Here is a 16,821-nt window from a genome sequence, read left to right as displayed (position 1 = left end):
GAAACTGAAGGGCCGTCATTGACTGAGGGGAAACAAAGGCTTGGCTTAGTATGCGACACGGCTGCGTCATCTGATTAAGTTGGAGTAATGTCCTTTGTCTGTGGATCAGCCACTAGATAGATTTAGCGAGAAGCTATTTGGAGTTGTACAAACTCGGACTGGTGAACGGTCAGTGCTTCTGTCGAATAGCCATGCATGTATTCAGCTTAATGTTAATTCGTTAATAGAACCAAAATGCCAAATATATTGTTTCGTAATCTATAATCGTCCAGTGAACTCCTACAATTTCGCTCTTTCTTCCCCGTCCAACTTTGCTTTCTCAACCGCATTCAGTTCTCGTCGAGCAGGTCCACCCCGGCTACCATCACCTAAGAAAGTATCTTCACGATGCTCAAACTCAGTATGGAAGCGCCATTTCTGAGACAAGTCACCAGGAAGAGTCTTCTTTATAGCCGCCGTCATATATTTGCCCAACACTGGAAGAAACTTGAAGGCACTGTAACGAAGTCAGCTATGCTTGTGTCATTGTGGTAAGGTGGCTTACTGTCCACTTCCGCCTCCACCAACGAAAAGGTTCTTATAATCAGGATGATAGTCCATTATGAAGTCGCCAGTCGGTGTATCTGTATACCAGCAAAGAGCGGCCCTCTCCAGTTCCCGGTCAGCAAGCTCAGGCAAGATCTCCCGTAACCCAGCACGAAGACGCTGCTCAGCATCAGCGGGGACAAAGTTCTTGCGCTCTCGCGAAACAGGAGGCGGGACTGAGATGTTCAATGCGACCGCGTTATTATCTCCCGCGGAGGGTGCTCTAGTGTATCCCCAACCGTGAACTGCAAACTTGAGCATCTTGGTGTCCTCGTGAGGAGGAAAGTTGAACCATCCGGTGGCATAGTTCACATAGATCGGAAGATCCTTGTACTTGATCATCTCGGCTTCCGTCAAACGGAGAAACCCCAATGCTTGTGCTGTAGATAATGTCGAGTTGTACGTGGGGACCAGACCCGAAGACCAAGCACCGGCTGCAAGAATAAAGTGATCGCCTGCAATTGGTGTTCCGCCAACTGTACGCACAGCCTTAATGACACCTTGAGCATCGCTGTCAAATCCCACAACAGTTCCAGCTCGGCCGGAAATGAAGGAGATACCCAGCTCGAGGCACTCATCGCGCAGCTGCTTGATTGCCTTGTTGGCATCTGCCCAACCACCAGATTTATTGAGATAACCTTCAAAGTTTGGCTGTGCAAGATCTCCTGTCAGGATAGGAAATTTCTTCTTCGTTGTCGCTGCGTCTGGCAGTGTAGTGTACGGCAGCTGTCGCTTCTCCAATTGGGCGATGGTCTTGTCGGTCCATGACTTCTCAGTGGTGCTTCTGGAGCCGGCGATAATGTATTCAGATGGATAGAAGATACCCTTGTACTTTGCGTCCTGGGACCACTTCTGGTATGCCTCATATGCAAGCGAGCAGTAGTCGCTGTCGCCATAGTCAAATCGGATGATTCGGGAGATATCTGAGCTTGAGCCATCGGGAACCTGCAATATGACTTAATATTTCGGATGAGAGTCCAATTAGAAGGATGATACATACAGGGGGCATATGCCTGTCAATCACAGTGATATCCTGGTGGCCCTCTAGTATAAGTTGCTTGGCAGTTGTGAGACCAAACAGGCCTGCACCAATGACCACGATCTTGCTGTTGGCGTCCATAATGTCTCTCTGTAGATAATTTCAAGATGAGGTTTGCTCTCAATTGATCCTTTGCACGCTGCTTATGAGTCTATGTACTACAGCTAGCTTTATATGGGCCCGGATCGAAGGTGGACGGATCAGAATTTGCAACGATCAGCATCCGGGCACGTGAGCGGAAGCTCAACTGACACTGACACTACGAAACGACGCTTGATACATGACAGACATGGCTCAGAAAAGGGTAATTCAGTATTTTATAAGTCTTTTTCATCTAGCGTAGGTAAGAAACTTGCAAACACGTCGTCCAAGTTGATTTGCTCCAACGCTCCAAGATCCAACGGAAACGGATCATATGTATCACCAACAATGCTGGACTGTTGTGCTTGGATGTCCACCAATGGCTGTATGTAATGCGTCGAAACTCGGATCGTACCATCTTGAGAAAGGTTAATTCCTTGAGAGTAAGATAATGATGGAGTAATTTGACTGAGTTTAGGATCAACCAATGACCAGAAGACATGTGGATGGAAGACGATCGATATGCCTTTGGCGGTGGGCGACTGTGGATTATTCTCCGCAATAGAGTCTAAACTCTTGAGCAGTTCAAGCTTGTGTCTTGTCAGATCCTACTTTAACACGAGAACGTCAAACTCACTTTATGTCCGATATGCGGCCAGGTAATCGAAAGAGTTCGAAGGAATTCCTTGCACCATGCAAAATCATCATTTGCTTTAAGCGCAATCTTTTGGTCAATTGCACGCTGGAACAGCCATGGTATAGTTGCAACAACAGCCACCAAGTGACCAACCAAAGGGTCATATATTCCAATGTCATTATCTTCACAGAAGCGGAGAAACTTAAATACCCAAGCCGAATGATATAGAGTCAGATCGACAGTTTGTTGAAGAAATTGTCGCGGTGGCAGGCCATTCATCCTATCGCGCATCGCCACAAGAGGAATAAACGGGTGATTCAAGATGGCGTTGGTTGCATGGGACGTGACTTGTTGCAGGACCCAAGGGATCCAGTACTCGCGGCGTTCGATCAAATCATGCGATTGACGCTTGGTGAAGTGCACACTTCGTAGGAGATGGATATGTGGTGTCTTTGAGTCGTACTCGTAAAGCTGAGCGCAAACTGTGTAGTGCATTGATCCAGGAGACCATGCATTTCCGACCTTACCAATTCGAATTTGATGAAGATACGATGATAAGTTGCCCCATATTCCAAGTATCTTGACGTAATAAGCTGTTATACCAAGATCCTCGGATGCATCCTCGGAGAAAAGATCTGGTGGGTATTCGCCGTCGCTAACGGGTGGTAGCGATGGAGGTATGGGCGCGCTTGTTGGGTACCTTGGTTCGTTGTCGTCCTGAGTGCTACTGCGTTCCAGAGGCGTGAAGGTCTGCTCTAGGAGAAACACAGTCCAATGACACCCAAGACTTGCTTCAAGATCGGATAGTGACTCGATGAGTGCGGGCTGTGATATCTTACGCAGAGCTTCGAGACGCGACAGAGTTCCGATAGTCATCCATGCCTGCCCTGGCTTACAGGCTTGGCATTTAGTATCAGTATAATATTCTACGTTTAAGCAGACTCTCCTGGAACATACCCGCGACATCAACCAGGACAAGCAAGCAAAGAGATTGGATAATTTCCAACCTCGGGATACCTTGCGAAGCAAGACGGGTGACTGTTTGTTGCGCGGAAGAAGCGTAGAACTCGACAGCTTGAGCTTGTTGGCCCCGATAAAAAGCATGCCTGCTATGTCGTACGGTGAGTGCAAGAAAGCTATCAAGGAGATATCTTGGCGCTGAATGCAAGTAAAGCTTTAGGTCGGGAAGCTTGAAAAGAAGTAATGGCTGTAGATGATGTCTGATGCGATATACCTCGATGAGATGATCAAGGGCATCGGGGGAGGGAACAGGACTTGAAGATTAGCTGACGTCTAGTGGGGAAACTAATGTCATACTTATCAGGACTAAAGGTTGCTTCAGGTATTGTCTCAGATATTATTTCTGGGCTCATACTTGCAACGCTCTCGTATGAGTCCACTGAGATGGGTCTTGCAGATGTATTCGGCGACGACCTAGACACAGTTTCTGTTCGTGGTCTAGAGAGTTAATAGTGATCCCAGTAGAGGTCGGGATGGACGGCACTCACTCTAGTAATTCGTAGATACCTTTCACCTGTGACTCCAAAAGTTGGAAACGATCTCGGAGGTCACTTGGATAGGCACTGCATGGGTCAGCAGGGTTTACAGCCCAGTCTCGGGGTGTAGTACTTTTTGTTGACTCTGCCACTTCTCTTTGTATTTGTTCTTGTTGGTTCGGTTGTCTTGTAAGTACATTCTTGGTTCAATCGCTGACAGAATGAACATGTCGGCTTTTCTCCCGTGCATTTGCTCTTCTTTTTGCTTGAAATTGTAAATAAGTAAGAGGCCCGGGAGAGAACCATTGGGTACGTACCGGCATGGCTCACATGCTTGCTTGCTTCGTGGCTCCATATCGAGTCGTTTTTAGTATCATTGGACAGTCAAGAACAACGAAAGTGATTGGGAATTGGGGATGGAAATGGGGACGGAAGCGGAGCAAGCTCATCTTATAAACACGTGAGCGGAAGGGGTCAGTCATCTCCACATCTTTAGTGAGGTCGTCATTCTCCCAGCAACTTACGAATGCCCCTCTTCAAGTCTAGTTACGCCTAGTACACAATGGGGAAAGGCCAACGACTTGCTAATGAGTTCCAATGGATGGAGGGACATGGCAGCTTTCAGAAGGAAAAGATAACATCATTCAGAACTCCTAACTATACATGAAGAACGAACGAAACAGAACAAATAACAAAGGAAAATGCTAGGAATAGCCCATGTCCTCATTCAAACATCATACATCCGTGATACTCTTCTCAACATACCAACCACCATTGTCTTGCTGTGTGGAGAACATCCAATCGCCCATGTGGCCTCTCGCGACTGATCCTTCTGCGAGTTACAGTAGTCTTGACTCCACCATCCAGCTTCCACTCTCTCGGTGCAACATACTTGCCTCCTCCTTCGATATTCTTATCAACCGCACCAGCAGACCACTTGTCAAACGCAGGTAGTTCCAGACCAAGACTGCTGTTCAGACGAGAATGAACGTCCTTGTACTCATCAACTGGCTTAGCCCAGCCCTGCAATTGATGATGTGAAGCCTTGAGAAGTTCCAAGTGGGTACGCGCTTCAGAGGTAAATCGTTGACGATCGGGATAAGCCTCGCCAAACTCATTGCCGCTGCTGCATGAAATCATCTCACGCAGAATAGTCTCGTGGATCGACATGGCGCTAGCCTTGCGACCACTATCGGCGTATAGAGCAGCGAGGAGACGGGAGAACTCAAGAGTCTCGACATCAAGACGTCCACGACTGCGGCGCAAGTTGTAGCTGATCAACTCAGCTGTCTCGATAGCGCAGGTCACGTCCTTACGAGCATATTGGGCGTGCACAAGCTTCTTGCCAATATCCAAGACCGCAGTAGACGACCATCCAGATCTCTGCAATCTCTCACGGGCGCTCCACAGGCGATGAAGCAAGACTTCGAGCTCATCCCAGTTCTGTTGTGCTCCAAGAAGTCTGATAAGGCCAGAGACATCCTCGAAGCGCAAGCAGAGGTAGTCAATGTTCGACTGCTTGAAGGCAGCGAGGACTTCAGACATGATCTCGCGAGAGGTCTTGAGCATAGCATTTCTGATCTTCTCGTCCTTGGCATCGGTGGGGTGAGGTACATCAATGCCTGCCAGGTACTCAGCAAGCTTGTAGCCATACTGAACATAGTCTTGGCGATGATACAGCTTCTGGGACTGGGCAAAGTGGAAGACACAGTGACCAAGCTCCTCTGCGCAGTGCCAGTCCTTGGCCTGCAGCAGTTCCTTGACTCTAGCACTACCAGCCTTCACAGCGAGAAGAGTGAAGTCAATCTTAGTAGCACCACGGTCCTTGCCAAGCTCGTGAAGAATAGCAAGATAGAACACACGAATATGCTCATCAGCCACATCCTTGAAGTAGGATGCATACTTGGTCTTGAACATCTGGAAGAGTCTCTTGTCAAGAACAAGGAGAAGCTGAGAGCACTTGTGCTCGACCCAGAAGCCTCTGAGCTTGGCACCACACTCGAGAACGACTTCAAGCTCAGTCTCAACCTCGACAACACGAGAGTACTCCTCATAGAGAATAGACTCGTAGATGATGGTGGCCATAATCTCAGAGTAGGTCGTTGCGCAGTCATTGGGGCAAAGACCTTGCTCAAAGGCGCTGAGGAAGACAAAGACAAGCTTGCTCAGATGGACGTCGAGCTTGATGGTGAGGTCATTGCAAGGGATAGATCCGCGGAAGACGATCAGATGGCGAAGTTGACGAAGGACCTCGTAGCCCTGTTGAATGAGGCTGACCTTGACGTAGATGGATGCCATGGTGATGGCGACCTTGAACAGAGTTGTTGTCACCTTGCATGTCGTGATCACTTCAGTGATGTGAACCTCAAGCAGCTTGACCATCTTGAGGTGGTACTCCTTCGTGTTGCAGCTGTGGTATAGCACAATAACATACTCAAGCTGCTTGAGAGTATCCTCATGCCAGCATCCGAGGGTAAACTTGAGATGCTCATAGGTCTCAACACAAATCTGGATGGCTCGGTCGATGGGAACATGGGCATGGCCTTCCTTCTTGCCGCCCGTCGTGATGATTGTCACGTACAACTTGGAAAGACGCTTCTTGACTGTGTGGACAGTAGTCTCTACAACAGTGGTTGTAACAGTCTTGGTCGTAGTGATCCTCTTGATCACCTCTTCGTAGACGGTGACAGACTCGTGGACATGATTCTCATGCTTCTCGCACATCTTAGCGAACGCAATCAAGGCCAAGATGTAAGCATAGGACTCCCCACCACAGGTTTTCTCAATGACCTCCTTGTACTCGACGGAGATCTGGTAGAGAACGGAGAACTCAACCTTGACGTGGACCTCAAGGACGTAGGTATACTTCTCGTAGATCTCACAGATGATCTCCTCGGACCACTTGTGCTCTCCACGATGGTGACAGACAGTCTCCCACACAAAGGCACAGAGCTCTCGGAGCTCAACCCACATACTGCGGCCGTGGTAGTGGCGACAGAGGAAGAGGGCAGCTTCAAAGGCATCATGGTGGCAATGCTTGATACCCTTGTTCAAGACGGTGACGATCTCAAGATAGTACTTGTACACATCTTTGTGACCAATCAACTTGCAGTGATGAGCCAACTGGTAAAGAGTCCAGATGGTCAAGCGATGCGTGTGTCCAAGGGTCTTCTTGTACCGTTCAAGGATCTCAATGTAAATCTCAATCACCTTCTCGTGACGGTGATGCTCCTCGTAGAACTCAATGAGAACGGTGATGGAACCACAAAGCAGCTCGTCCTCAAGGCTGCAAGAGGCTAGGCAAGCGCGGTAGATGCGAAGGTAGATGAATTCAGCCTTCTCAAAGTGGCCCTGGTGATGGTAACATCTCGCAAGGCGTCGTGCCACATGGACACACTCTCTAACTGAATGCTCAGAGAGAGTGATTGTGACATCAGTGGTCAAGATAGCCTTCCAAGTGATCTCGAGGGTTCGTTTGATGATCACCTCGGCCTCGGCCCAGCGGTGGTGCTCGAAGTAGATGCCGATGAGGGCCATGCAAGCTGAGTAGAATGCATGATCGAAGCCAGACTTCTTACAGCGGGTGTAGTGCGTCTCATATATCTCCTTGACAACTGTCTCGGTAACCTCGGTAGTGGTGGTTGTAGTCGTCTTGGTAGTAGTCGTAGTCTCGGTGACCTCCTCCACGACTTCAGTGATAAGGACAGTGGTCTTGCGAGCCTCTTCGTCATCACCCTTACCACAGCCCTTGAACCAGCCCCAGACCTTGGTCAAGATAGTGACAGTAATCTCGAGAAGACCAAATGATCTGCACATAGTGCCAAGTTCTCGGATCCAAATGACCAGAGTCTCAGTCTCACACTTGTGGTGCTCATACTCAGCCCAGAGACAGATAAGAATGGTGGTGGCTTCCTCATGGCGACGAACCTCTCGCAGGTACTTGCAGTACTCGATGGCAATCTGAATCTTGGCGATATGCACTTCAATACTAGCGTTGAGTCGGCAGCTGATTGAAATGCGGCGCCAGATGCTGATGAAGAGTCTCTCGGCGAGATAGAACTTGCCGCAAGAGTGATACGACCAGGCGAGCTTGATCATCATGGCGATACAGAGGTGGGAGTGGATGTCGAGTTCTTCCGTGGTCTCGAAGATGAACTCTTCCATCTCACAAATTCCTCGCTCGGCCTCTTCACCCTTGAGAACAATGTCAAGAGTGCCGAAGAAGGCACCAATGCGACCAGCCTCAGGAGACTTCTTGCCATAGCGGATGACAATAATCTCGTAAAGCTCCTTGTAGACGACAGTAGCACGCCACTCCTCATGAATGCAAATGTAGAGCTTAGCGAGCTTCTCGTACCAGTGAATGACCTCGTCGCTGGATTTACCATGCTTGTGCTTGCAGATCTCAATCCAGAAACGAATCATCTCCTCTCGGCATTCCACAATCTCTGTGCGCTTGGTGATGATAATAGTCTCGGTCCAAGTCAGGAAAAGGTGTGTGCATGAGCCAACAAATGTGCTGGTCTTGGAGAGGATGATCTCGCCCAGCTTGGCAGCCCGGTAGTAGTATCGTGCTCCGCATGCATGTGCATCAGAAGAGGTGGAGAACTTGACATGGATGTGACCAAGGGCAATGAGACTCTGAAGAACAGAAACATGCTTCTCTCCGAAGCAGGACTCACGGATACGCAGAGTCAGCTCATGAAGCTCAATAGTGTCCTGGCGGACGTCGTGTCTACCCCAGCAAGGTCGCTCAAGCAGAGTGAACATGACAGACTCGGGGAAAATGTCGCGGAAGCCTTGAGGTAGGCTGATCTTGCCGTCTGATGCGACGAATCCTGCATGTCGGAAGTGCACAACCCAGTTGCGCATGACATATCCCATCAAGTGATGTCTGCTCAGGATGATCTCGACAGAAGTGTCATCTAGCTCATCGGTTAGAAGCTCCTGGTCCTCGTCAAGGTTCAGTCGCGCATAAAGAAGCATCCTCAAAGTCAACTGAGAGTGAGCATCCTTTTCAGAAAGGAGAGACTTTCCAAGAAGACCTCTGAAGTATGCTTGGACAACAGCATTGCGGAAGTGAATACGACCGCTTCGGATGATGAGGAAATCACTGCACTTCTCAGTGACGAACTTGGAGACGTTCGAGGCGCTGGGAAGCATCGCCCTCTTCTGAAGATCGACAGATAGAAGTTCCGCGATCTCTGGAACAGAGAAGGAAGTGTTGGTGACGAGCATAAAGGAGAGAAGATACTTGGCCATCTCGTTCTTCTTCAAGTCCAACCTGTCCAGGCTAAGTCGAAGGACATCGTTGACATCACCACTAATGCTCCTCGCCTTTCCAAGGAAGCCATCACAAGACTGCTCCTGAACCAAAAGACGACCAGCGTAGAAGGCCCAAAGGAAGCTACCCTTTGACTTGGCGACAAGGTCGTTGATGACTTGCTCGCGGTCATGATGAATAACTTCATGGTAATGGCGTGAGTTGGAAAGCACCTGCTTGAGGTGAGCCCGAATGTCTTCTTGGACCTGCTGTTGCTTGATCTGGAAGATCTTGCTGCAATCCTTGAGACCATCAAGTCTTCGTGAAAAGGTGATGACACGAGTTCTTGAACAATCGGCGATGCAATCCGATAGAAGCTTGTGGAAGCCGACAGCGCTCTTAGCACCGCCTAGCATCTCGTCGCATCCATCGGTCAAGAGGATAAATGATGTGCTTTGACGCTCGGCAGAGAGAATTCCAGTGCGCAAGGTATCCCAAAGGGTTGCTTCAAGCTTGCCAGCGTCTGAAGTCTTGGAGTAGACCTCGAAGGCTTCAACAAGGCGCCCGTAGAGCTCGACATCGCCAACACTTCGCTCAAGAAGCTGGAAGACGAAGCTTTTGGCGCAGGCCAACGATGTGGCTTCCTTGGGGGAGTCCCAGGGGAAGTTGTAAGAAAGAACAGTGTAAGACCTGTAGTCGTAAGGACGCGCAAGTCTCTCTTGAACCCACTCGGCAAGAACACTCTTGCCAACACCAGCTTCGCCCCAAAGGTTGAGAGACTTGTCCTTGCTGTTGAGGAAGCTGCTCAATTGGCCCTTGATCCAGTGGCAGGTGTCTTCGGAGCGATCAAGATGCTCGTTGACCTCGTCATAGAGAGTGTTTCTGACCGAAGCCCCAGAAGAGGGCTCGAGACGCTGGCGGACAGACTTGAGGCTGATGGAGAAGGACTTGTAGCCAAGGCTGTATCGCCAGACACGATCGCACAAATCGTCCTTGGCCTTCCAGATGGAGTCGATGAGCTGACCAAAGGCTGCATCAAAGCTGATGGTGATGCTCTCATTGGGTCTCAGGCTGTCAATCTTCTGCTTGTAGTAACTGGCAATGCGACCGACGAGATGAACCAGCTCGCAAAGAATGTGGGCAGCGGACTCTTTGATGGAGGTGGACATGTATTCAAGGTCGGGAATGCGAGAGACAGTAGAAAGCAGCATTGCCAACTCATAGAAGGCGATGAAAGTGGGCATGAGCGCTTTGGCTTGGTTATGGCCAATCTATCAAGGTCAGCATTTTGTTGTCGGATAGACGAATAAAGAGACAAACCTCAAGAAGAACTTGGCAACTGGCTAGAGCAGCGGATGCCGATGAATGAGCGCCAGATGCGAAGGACTCAATCTTGCTGGCAAATGTGGTGATCTGGAGACCGAAAAACTGGGCTGTGCTGAGAACGCGATCCCAGTCGCTGCCTCGGCGAGGCATGTGGATGAGACGCTCATCGGAGATGAACTGGAGATAACTCCTGATGTCCATCTCATTGACAAACTCATCATCATAGTCATCGAATCGAACTATCAGCTTCCTGACAGTCCGTGTTACTTTGGTCAATCGCTCGTAGTCGTGAAGCTTGGTCACGACGGTTAACTTGGAAGTATTGGCATTGTTTGCAGTGATTGTTAGGCTGCTCTTGTTATCGACGTCGTCCTGTGAAGTTTGGTTGGATGCGACAGTTGTGCTTTCGCTCTCCCCGTCCGAGACTTCCATCTCGTTGACGTTCACTGCGACATCCTTGGGATGCTTGTCCTTGCCGATACCGGCAATGGATTGCTTGATGTTTTGACGAACGGACTCCATTGTTCCACGCGATGGGGAACTTTCTTGTGTTGGTATAGAAGATGCCGAAGTCTTACGTTTCCGTCTGACTATGTGTAAATGGAATTAGGGAAGAGAATTGAGGCTTTGAATCAATTGCACGTACTGTCAAAGGTTTTCTTCAAACCCAACATGCTCAATTAAAGATTTGTATAATGGTGGTACATGGACAATGAGCCCCTCGATGTGTGCACAAGACAGTCTCACAGGCTGGGTGTCAGTATTATATATCGGCTCCGACTGCTCAACGCCAGTGGGCTTATCAGTCGCAGCTGAAATACCTTGGGAGCTACCCCTCACAAGCCAGCCAGCCAGCCATATTCAGGGTTTACACACCAAGAGCTGGTCTGGATGCAACCTAGACAGAAATGGTCTTGAAGCAAAAAGTAATTATGTCGTGTAGCACCAATACTCTGACGGTCGAGAATGTCGATCCATTGACTGGCTGTAGCGAGACACACACATGCCACCGATTCTTCCGTGGTTGAGCTGGAGTGTAAACAAGGGTGGGAGCTCAGCTACTATTTGGCACTACCCAATTCGGAACGAGGCTTCAATAGTTTCGGCCGATCAACCCCAGCATTTCATCGGTTCGCGGTCGGCCTAGACCGTTCAGCAGTCGTCGGCTCAGCCAGACTACCGAATTTCATGCAAGCCCCGTCACAGGAGGGTTGTCCAAAAGTAGTAGCTCCACGTTCCGTAACTCTAATGTGGCTGGCTGACGGTTGAACAATTGGGAAAGCTGAGACATGTGGCACTACCCATTGCTAGGTACTTGGAGTCAGTGAAACTGGAACGCCTCGTACCCGTGGGCGCGATAGATCAACGAGAGGGAGCCAGATGAATTGATTGGTAAAGTTTGGTCCTTGGACACCAATATTGATGATCTAGCTTCTAAACTCGAACGATTACCATCGCGTATCGAAACGAAGTGTTCATGTGATTGACGAAAAAGCATAAACTGAGAAATGAAGGGAGTGTTAGTCAGACTTGATCGGCAGCGTCGGGAATGTCCTACGTAGGGGGTTTACTCCTCTGTGGAGGCCTGAGCTGGAGGCTGACGAGTTGAGGGATCAACCTCCTCTCAAACTCGTGGATGGCCTCAGTCTTGCATGGCTAGTTGAAGCTAATTAGGATGCAGAGATGCAAGTAATCGGCGGATAGTGGGAGACAATTCATGACTCGAGTAATTTCCCTCGCTTTTTCGACTCATTCAGTTAGCATTATCCCAATGGTTTGGTCGTGTCTCTAAGATCCCCGCAACACGTATCAATTATCTGTAAAGTGAAGATCAATGCAGCTCGCTTCTGAGTCAATGGATCAACATCCCTGCATATCTGCGGGTCATACATACAAAGCACATCTCGGAGCCCGACTGTGAGTTACACTGTGTGCGATCAGTGGCTTGTTCCGTAGAACAGACTTTTGACGATCTCAAGAATAGTGTCGCTTTTAGTGGCTTTATATACTTTTATCATCTAAACGGCCCGCGTCGGCGCGTGTCACTCACTATAAAAGGATCGGAAATTATCCGTAGGATGCTTCTCTCCGATAACCGTATCGATACAAGATAAGTAATAAGATAGAAAGACTCTAACCAATAATGAACTTAGTTCTGAATCTTAAAATACGTGCACCCAGCTGAGATTTGCTCGCCTCGCTACCCTACAGCTAACAAAGGAAAGTCCAAAAGAGAAGAGAATATTTCAATAAGAATCGAGAACATAATTAGAAATTACGGGGAATGATCTGGATTTAATTTTGTTGGCTTTAGTATCTCACCACGATTCAGTTTTTTGTTGGTGTTGATCGTAATGTTGACGCGTTTCTCTTCTTTGCAAAAATGTGACAACAACCAAGTCAATCTTATCCACCAGATACCCCGTGGAATAAGGGCTCATGAGATCATTTACAACATTACTAGGTGCTATAGTATCATTTGTGAATCTTTTATTGATATTCTCCAAGTTGTCTATAAAAGACCGCACGCATCAAACATCGAATGACGTGGTGTTTATGGCCATAGACGGACACGGAGATCTAAGTACACAAACCTTAACTGGAACATAGTGGCTTAGGCATGAGAAGCTGTTAGGGCTAGTGTATTTTAGTGAGACACAGATGATGCGTTCCGAGTTCCACAGACCAACGCCTACTCTTTCAACCGTGGCTGGGTGGTATGAGCCTTTGAGACACCCGTGCACACATTCCTCGACGCGTTCAGACGCGTTCCGTGCTGATGTATCACTGATACGTACTTCCCTTGCCTGAATCGCGACTTTTGCTCCACGGCAGCCTACTATGTGCTGCTGTGAAGGGAGATCATTCAAGCCAGATGGAAGTAAAGTAAAGAATCTATAGTGAATTTTAATCTGTTTACCGTTTTATTTCGCGATCATTCAATGTCTGCATTCACCGCGAAGCCGATGGCGTCAAGCATATCACTCCCTTGAGAACGCGACTCTTCAACCGGGGCTTTGTATTCGACTACATACACGCGACTAAACAATGCGAAGGATCCTCAACCATACTGTAACTCAGTTCCACCAATCAGTTGGCAATTGGGAAAGTACTCTCGGTCATCGAGCCGGAACCCGTATCGATAACAACCTGAACACCTGGCAGCGCCTTTGCCTCATTGTACGACCATTGCTGAGCGCCTGATTGAGTCGGTTAGTGAATATCTATGCTGTCACCCATAGCAGAGTTGACTTACTGTTAGGTCCTTGTGCACCAATGGTACACTTGACACCCTTGTCCAAAGCCTCAAAGTACTTGTAGGTGACAATGTTGGGTCGTGCTTCTTCAAACAGCACCAAGAAATGGTAGTACTGGTCCTTGTCTCCGTAGCGAGAGACATACCATTCAACGCAAAGGGAGCGGGAGGGAGCTTGACCAACAATCTCGTAATAAATACCTTGAGGAGTGTCCTTGTAGATGAACAGATCACACCAGAAGGGGAGCAGGGTATAAGCCGGAAGACCACCATTGCGGAAGGGGAGAGGCTGATGAGTGTATGTCCGGTCACCTGTGTCAAGGCTCATAAGGCCATTGATAGACACAAATACATCAGTGGATGAATGGCCATAGATGGTGATAGGGAACGAGGAAACGATTGGGTAGAAGATGTCATCAAAGTCATTGGTGGCTCCTCCCAGGCTGCCCACAATTGGAATCGGGTTCGAAAGAGTCTGAAACAAAGTTAGCGACTTCATTCAAGAGACCTGCATACGATTAGAGTCTCACCACTGTGTTGGGAAGCTTGGGCTTGTTGGCCTCTTCGAGTTGCAACCTGACTCGCTCAAGCTCAGCTTCCGCCGCTCGCTTAGCCTCTTCCTCAGCCTGGAGTCTCGCCTGGACATCGGCATCATGAGCATTGGCGGCATCTACCTTGGCCTGGAGGTCTTTGATGGATTCGTCAGAAAGTCGCTTGGCCTCGGTGGCTGCCTCAAGTCGTTGGTGGTCTTCAAGATCATGCGAGCTCAGCTCATCGATCTTGTCCTGAAGAGCCTTCTGTGTTGCTTGAGTGGATTGCTGAAGGTCTTCGAGGAGCTTGAGTTTTTGATCTCTTTCTTCCTGGACACCAGCCAAACTGGCTTCGAGTGTGGCAATGGTACTGGCCTGCTGGGTAACAGTCTGGTTGGCCGTCGCTAGTTGAGTGTTCACCTGTCCAAGAGACTCAGTAAGGCCTGCAATCTCCTGGTTCTTGGAGGTCAGCTCAGCTGTGGCACTATCAATGCTAGCGCTGAGCTCGGTGTTGGTTCTGTTAGCGGTGGCCAACTGTTGAGTGAGAGTAGTGATTTGCGAACTCTTCTCCTCGCAATTCGCCTTGCAAGTGCTCATGGCCTGTTGCGCAATGCTCAACTCTTGCTTGGTTGCTGCCAGCTCTTGGCTGTTATTGTCCAGCGCTGCCTGCAAGACAGCTTTCTCCTGTTGAGCCTTTTCGAGAGCATCATAGGCTGCATCAAGAGACGCATGATCAGCTCTATCATGCTCAGCCTCCCGTTCCCATCTCTCGTGGTCTTCGAGGAGTGTCTTGTCAAGCTTGGTCTTGAGGCGGCCCTCAGCAGCCTTGGACTGTTGAAGAGCTCTTTCGACGTTGCGAAGTTTGCCAGTCAGATCTCGCTCTGTCCTGGTAGCTGCGCTACGGGTGTTTGCAAGGCGCTGCTCCAATTCTTGCTGCTCATGGGCTTGCGCGCTCACTTTCGACTCCAGACTCTCAACCCTGTGAGACTGATCACGGAGTTGCTGGCGTAGAAGTGTCATCTCGATCGCATCATTTCCGATTGTGTCAATGGCAGCATGGAGCCGCTTCTCAAGGAGCTCATAGTCCTGATATGTGTTAGCTGATGTCATATATATGATTCATATGTACTCTGTAAACTACTTACCTCGGTCAGATGACCCGCACGGTCAATGAAAGCGGCAGCCCATGCCAAGTTCTCAGAGATACTGCTACTAAACGGCAACGGCGTAGTGATTCGTTTTATAGCAGAAAACTCGGTCGGCCGAGTGCACTCGAACATGACTTCCTCAACTGTACAGTCGGGTGGAAGGGAAATAGGTGTCCTGAAGGTCAATACTAATTCAAGGAGCAGATTGGGAGTCTTACTGAGCTGGACACATTGGGGTCTTGCGCTTTCGATGATGGACCATTTTGTCAGGAACTACTTCGATAGGAGAAGAAAGCTGTTCTGTATGTTCTTGATTGAATTATATGTCTTATCCTGTGGCAATTGCGATTTTGATAGCGGCGCGAATCTGTGTATTTATAATGTGTATCAAAGCCCGCATCGCGATAAACTCACAATTATCATAAAAACCCAATAATCCATTATAGGTAGCTCCGCTTGTAGAACCAAAAACCGTCTTCTTGTGTGACAACCATTGAACATCCAGAATCCTCAATTGTGGCTGTCGTCACATTAGGACCTCTGCATAATATTGACCCTCGAGGTTGTATCCAATATGTCTGGTGATTGTCAGCTACGCCATAGACCTGCTGTAAGTGAATTTATGAGCGTCTAGATGCTCCATTCAGCAGTGTTCTTTGGTAGTATTTGGCTGTGAATGGGCAGCCACCAAGTAAACCGGCGCAGCTGAGCGTTGCTGACACCGGCGCGGCCGCTGCTATGCAGACTTAACTTGAGGTAGTATTTCAGCCATTGGCATTGCGGCGATCTTCTCCTCTTCAAAATACGACTTGCCTTTGCATGAATTTATTGAACTTTGATCGTTAACAGTCCTTTCAGATACACCACAACCGAAGTCCCAAGTCTGCAAACAGCAAAACATGTGTCTCGAGCGCCGGGACACATTTCCGATTGGAGGTCAAACAAACAGTGGCTTGCTGACACTAACCAGGCATTGTCTTGATTAACTATGGTGAGGGAAAGTACCCATATCATTCGATATGACCTATGAAGTGTGGGAGATGCAAGTCTTATCAGACTCACCAACCCATGTCTGTCTATCACATGTTAGATTCCAAAGTTGTCACAATGTTTTGACGGGCACCGCAGAGTCGGGCTTGCTTCTGATCTTTTAATTCACTGCGTGCACGGTGTGAACGCTTTGATGGAACCACCCAACCCAAAGCGTCTTCGGCTTGATATGATTTATGATGGAAACCTTATCTTCAGGTCTTCGACTTGATAGAGCCATCAAGAATGCTGCAACAGTATGCAACACCGTAGCACATAATCAGAACACCTGTAGGGGGGGCCCAAGTCGAAGCATTGCCAAGAATGTATTTGAAATTACTTCGAGCGGCGAGGGGTAGGTGTCAAAGCACTTCCAATGTGATCCTTGTTGTGTACCTCGCTGAAAGTTTTAACCCCATTAGTGTTTACGC

The 16,821-nt window shown here is 48.7% G+C and overlaps 2 protein-coding genes across 2 annotated transcripts; both read right to left on the bottom strand.

Moving 5' to 3' along the window:
* Nucleotides 1-1,941: 1,941 nt before the first annotated feature.
* On the bottom strand, nt 1,942-10,949 carry FPSE_02071 (uncharacterized protein; the record flags this gene model as incomplete). The annotated part of the gene is made up of 7 exons (XM_009255190.1): nt 1,942-2,295; nt 2,343-3,241; nt 3,300-3,616; nt 3,660-3,800; nt 3,851-3,925; nt 4,731-10,372; nt 10,422-10,949. The coding sequence occupies 7 exons, from the start codon at nt 10,947-10,949 to the stop codon at nt 1,942-1,944; spliced, it is 7,956 nt and encodes a 2,651-aa protein (XP_009253465.1).
* Nucleotides 10,950-13,517: 2,568 nt separating this feature from the next.
* Nucleotides 13,518-15,623, bottom strand: FPSE_02072 (uncharacterized protein; the record flags this gene model as incomplete). Its single annotated transcript, XM_009255191.1, has 5 exons — nt 13,518-13,627; nt 13,684-14,158; nt 14,214-15,299; nt 15,359-15,536; nt 15,580-15,623. The coding sequence occupies 5 exons, from the start codon at nt 15,621-15,623 to the stop codon at nt 13,518-13,520; spliced, it is 1,893 nt and encodes a 630-aa protein (XP_009253466.1).
* Between the last annotated feature and the right edge of the window lie 1,198 nt (nt 15,624-16,821).

The sequence above is a fragment of the Fusarium pseudograminearum genome, chromosome 2 (genome assembly GCF_000303195.2).
Source record: "Fusarium pseudograminearum CS3096 chromosome 2, whole genome shotgun sequence".
In the NCBI taxonomy this organism is placed as follows: Eukaryota; Fungi; Ascomycota; class Sordariomycetes; order Hypocreales; family Nectriaceae; genus Fusarium; species Fusarium pseudograminearum.
Note: the sequence above shows the minus strand (reverse complement) of the source record. Positions and strands in the feature narration are given on the sequence as shown.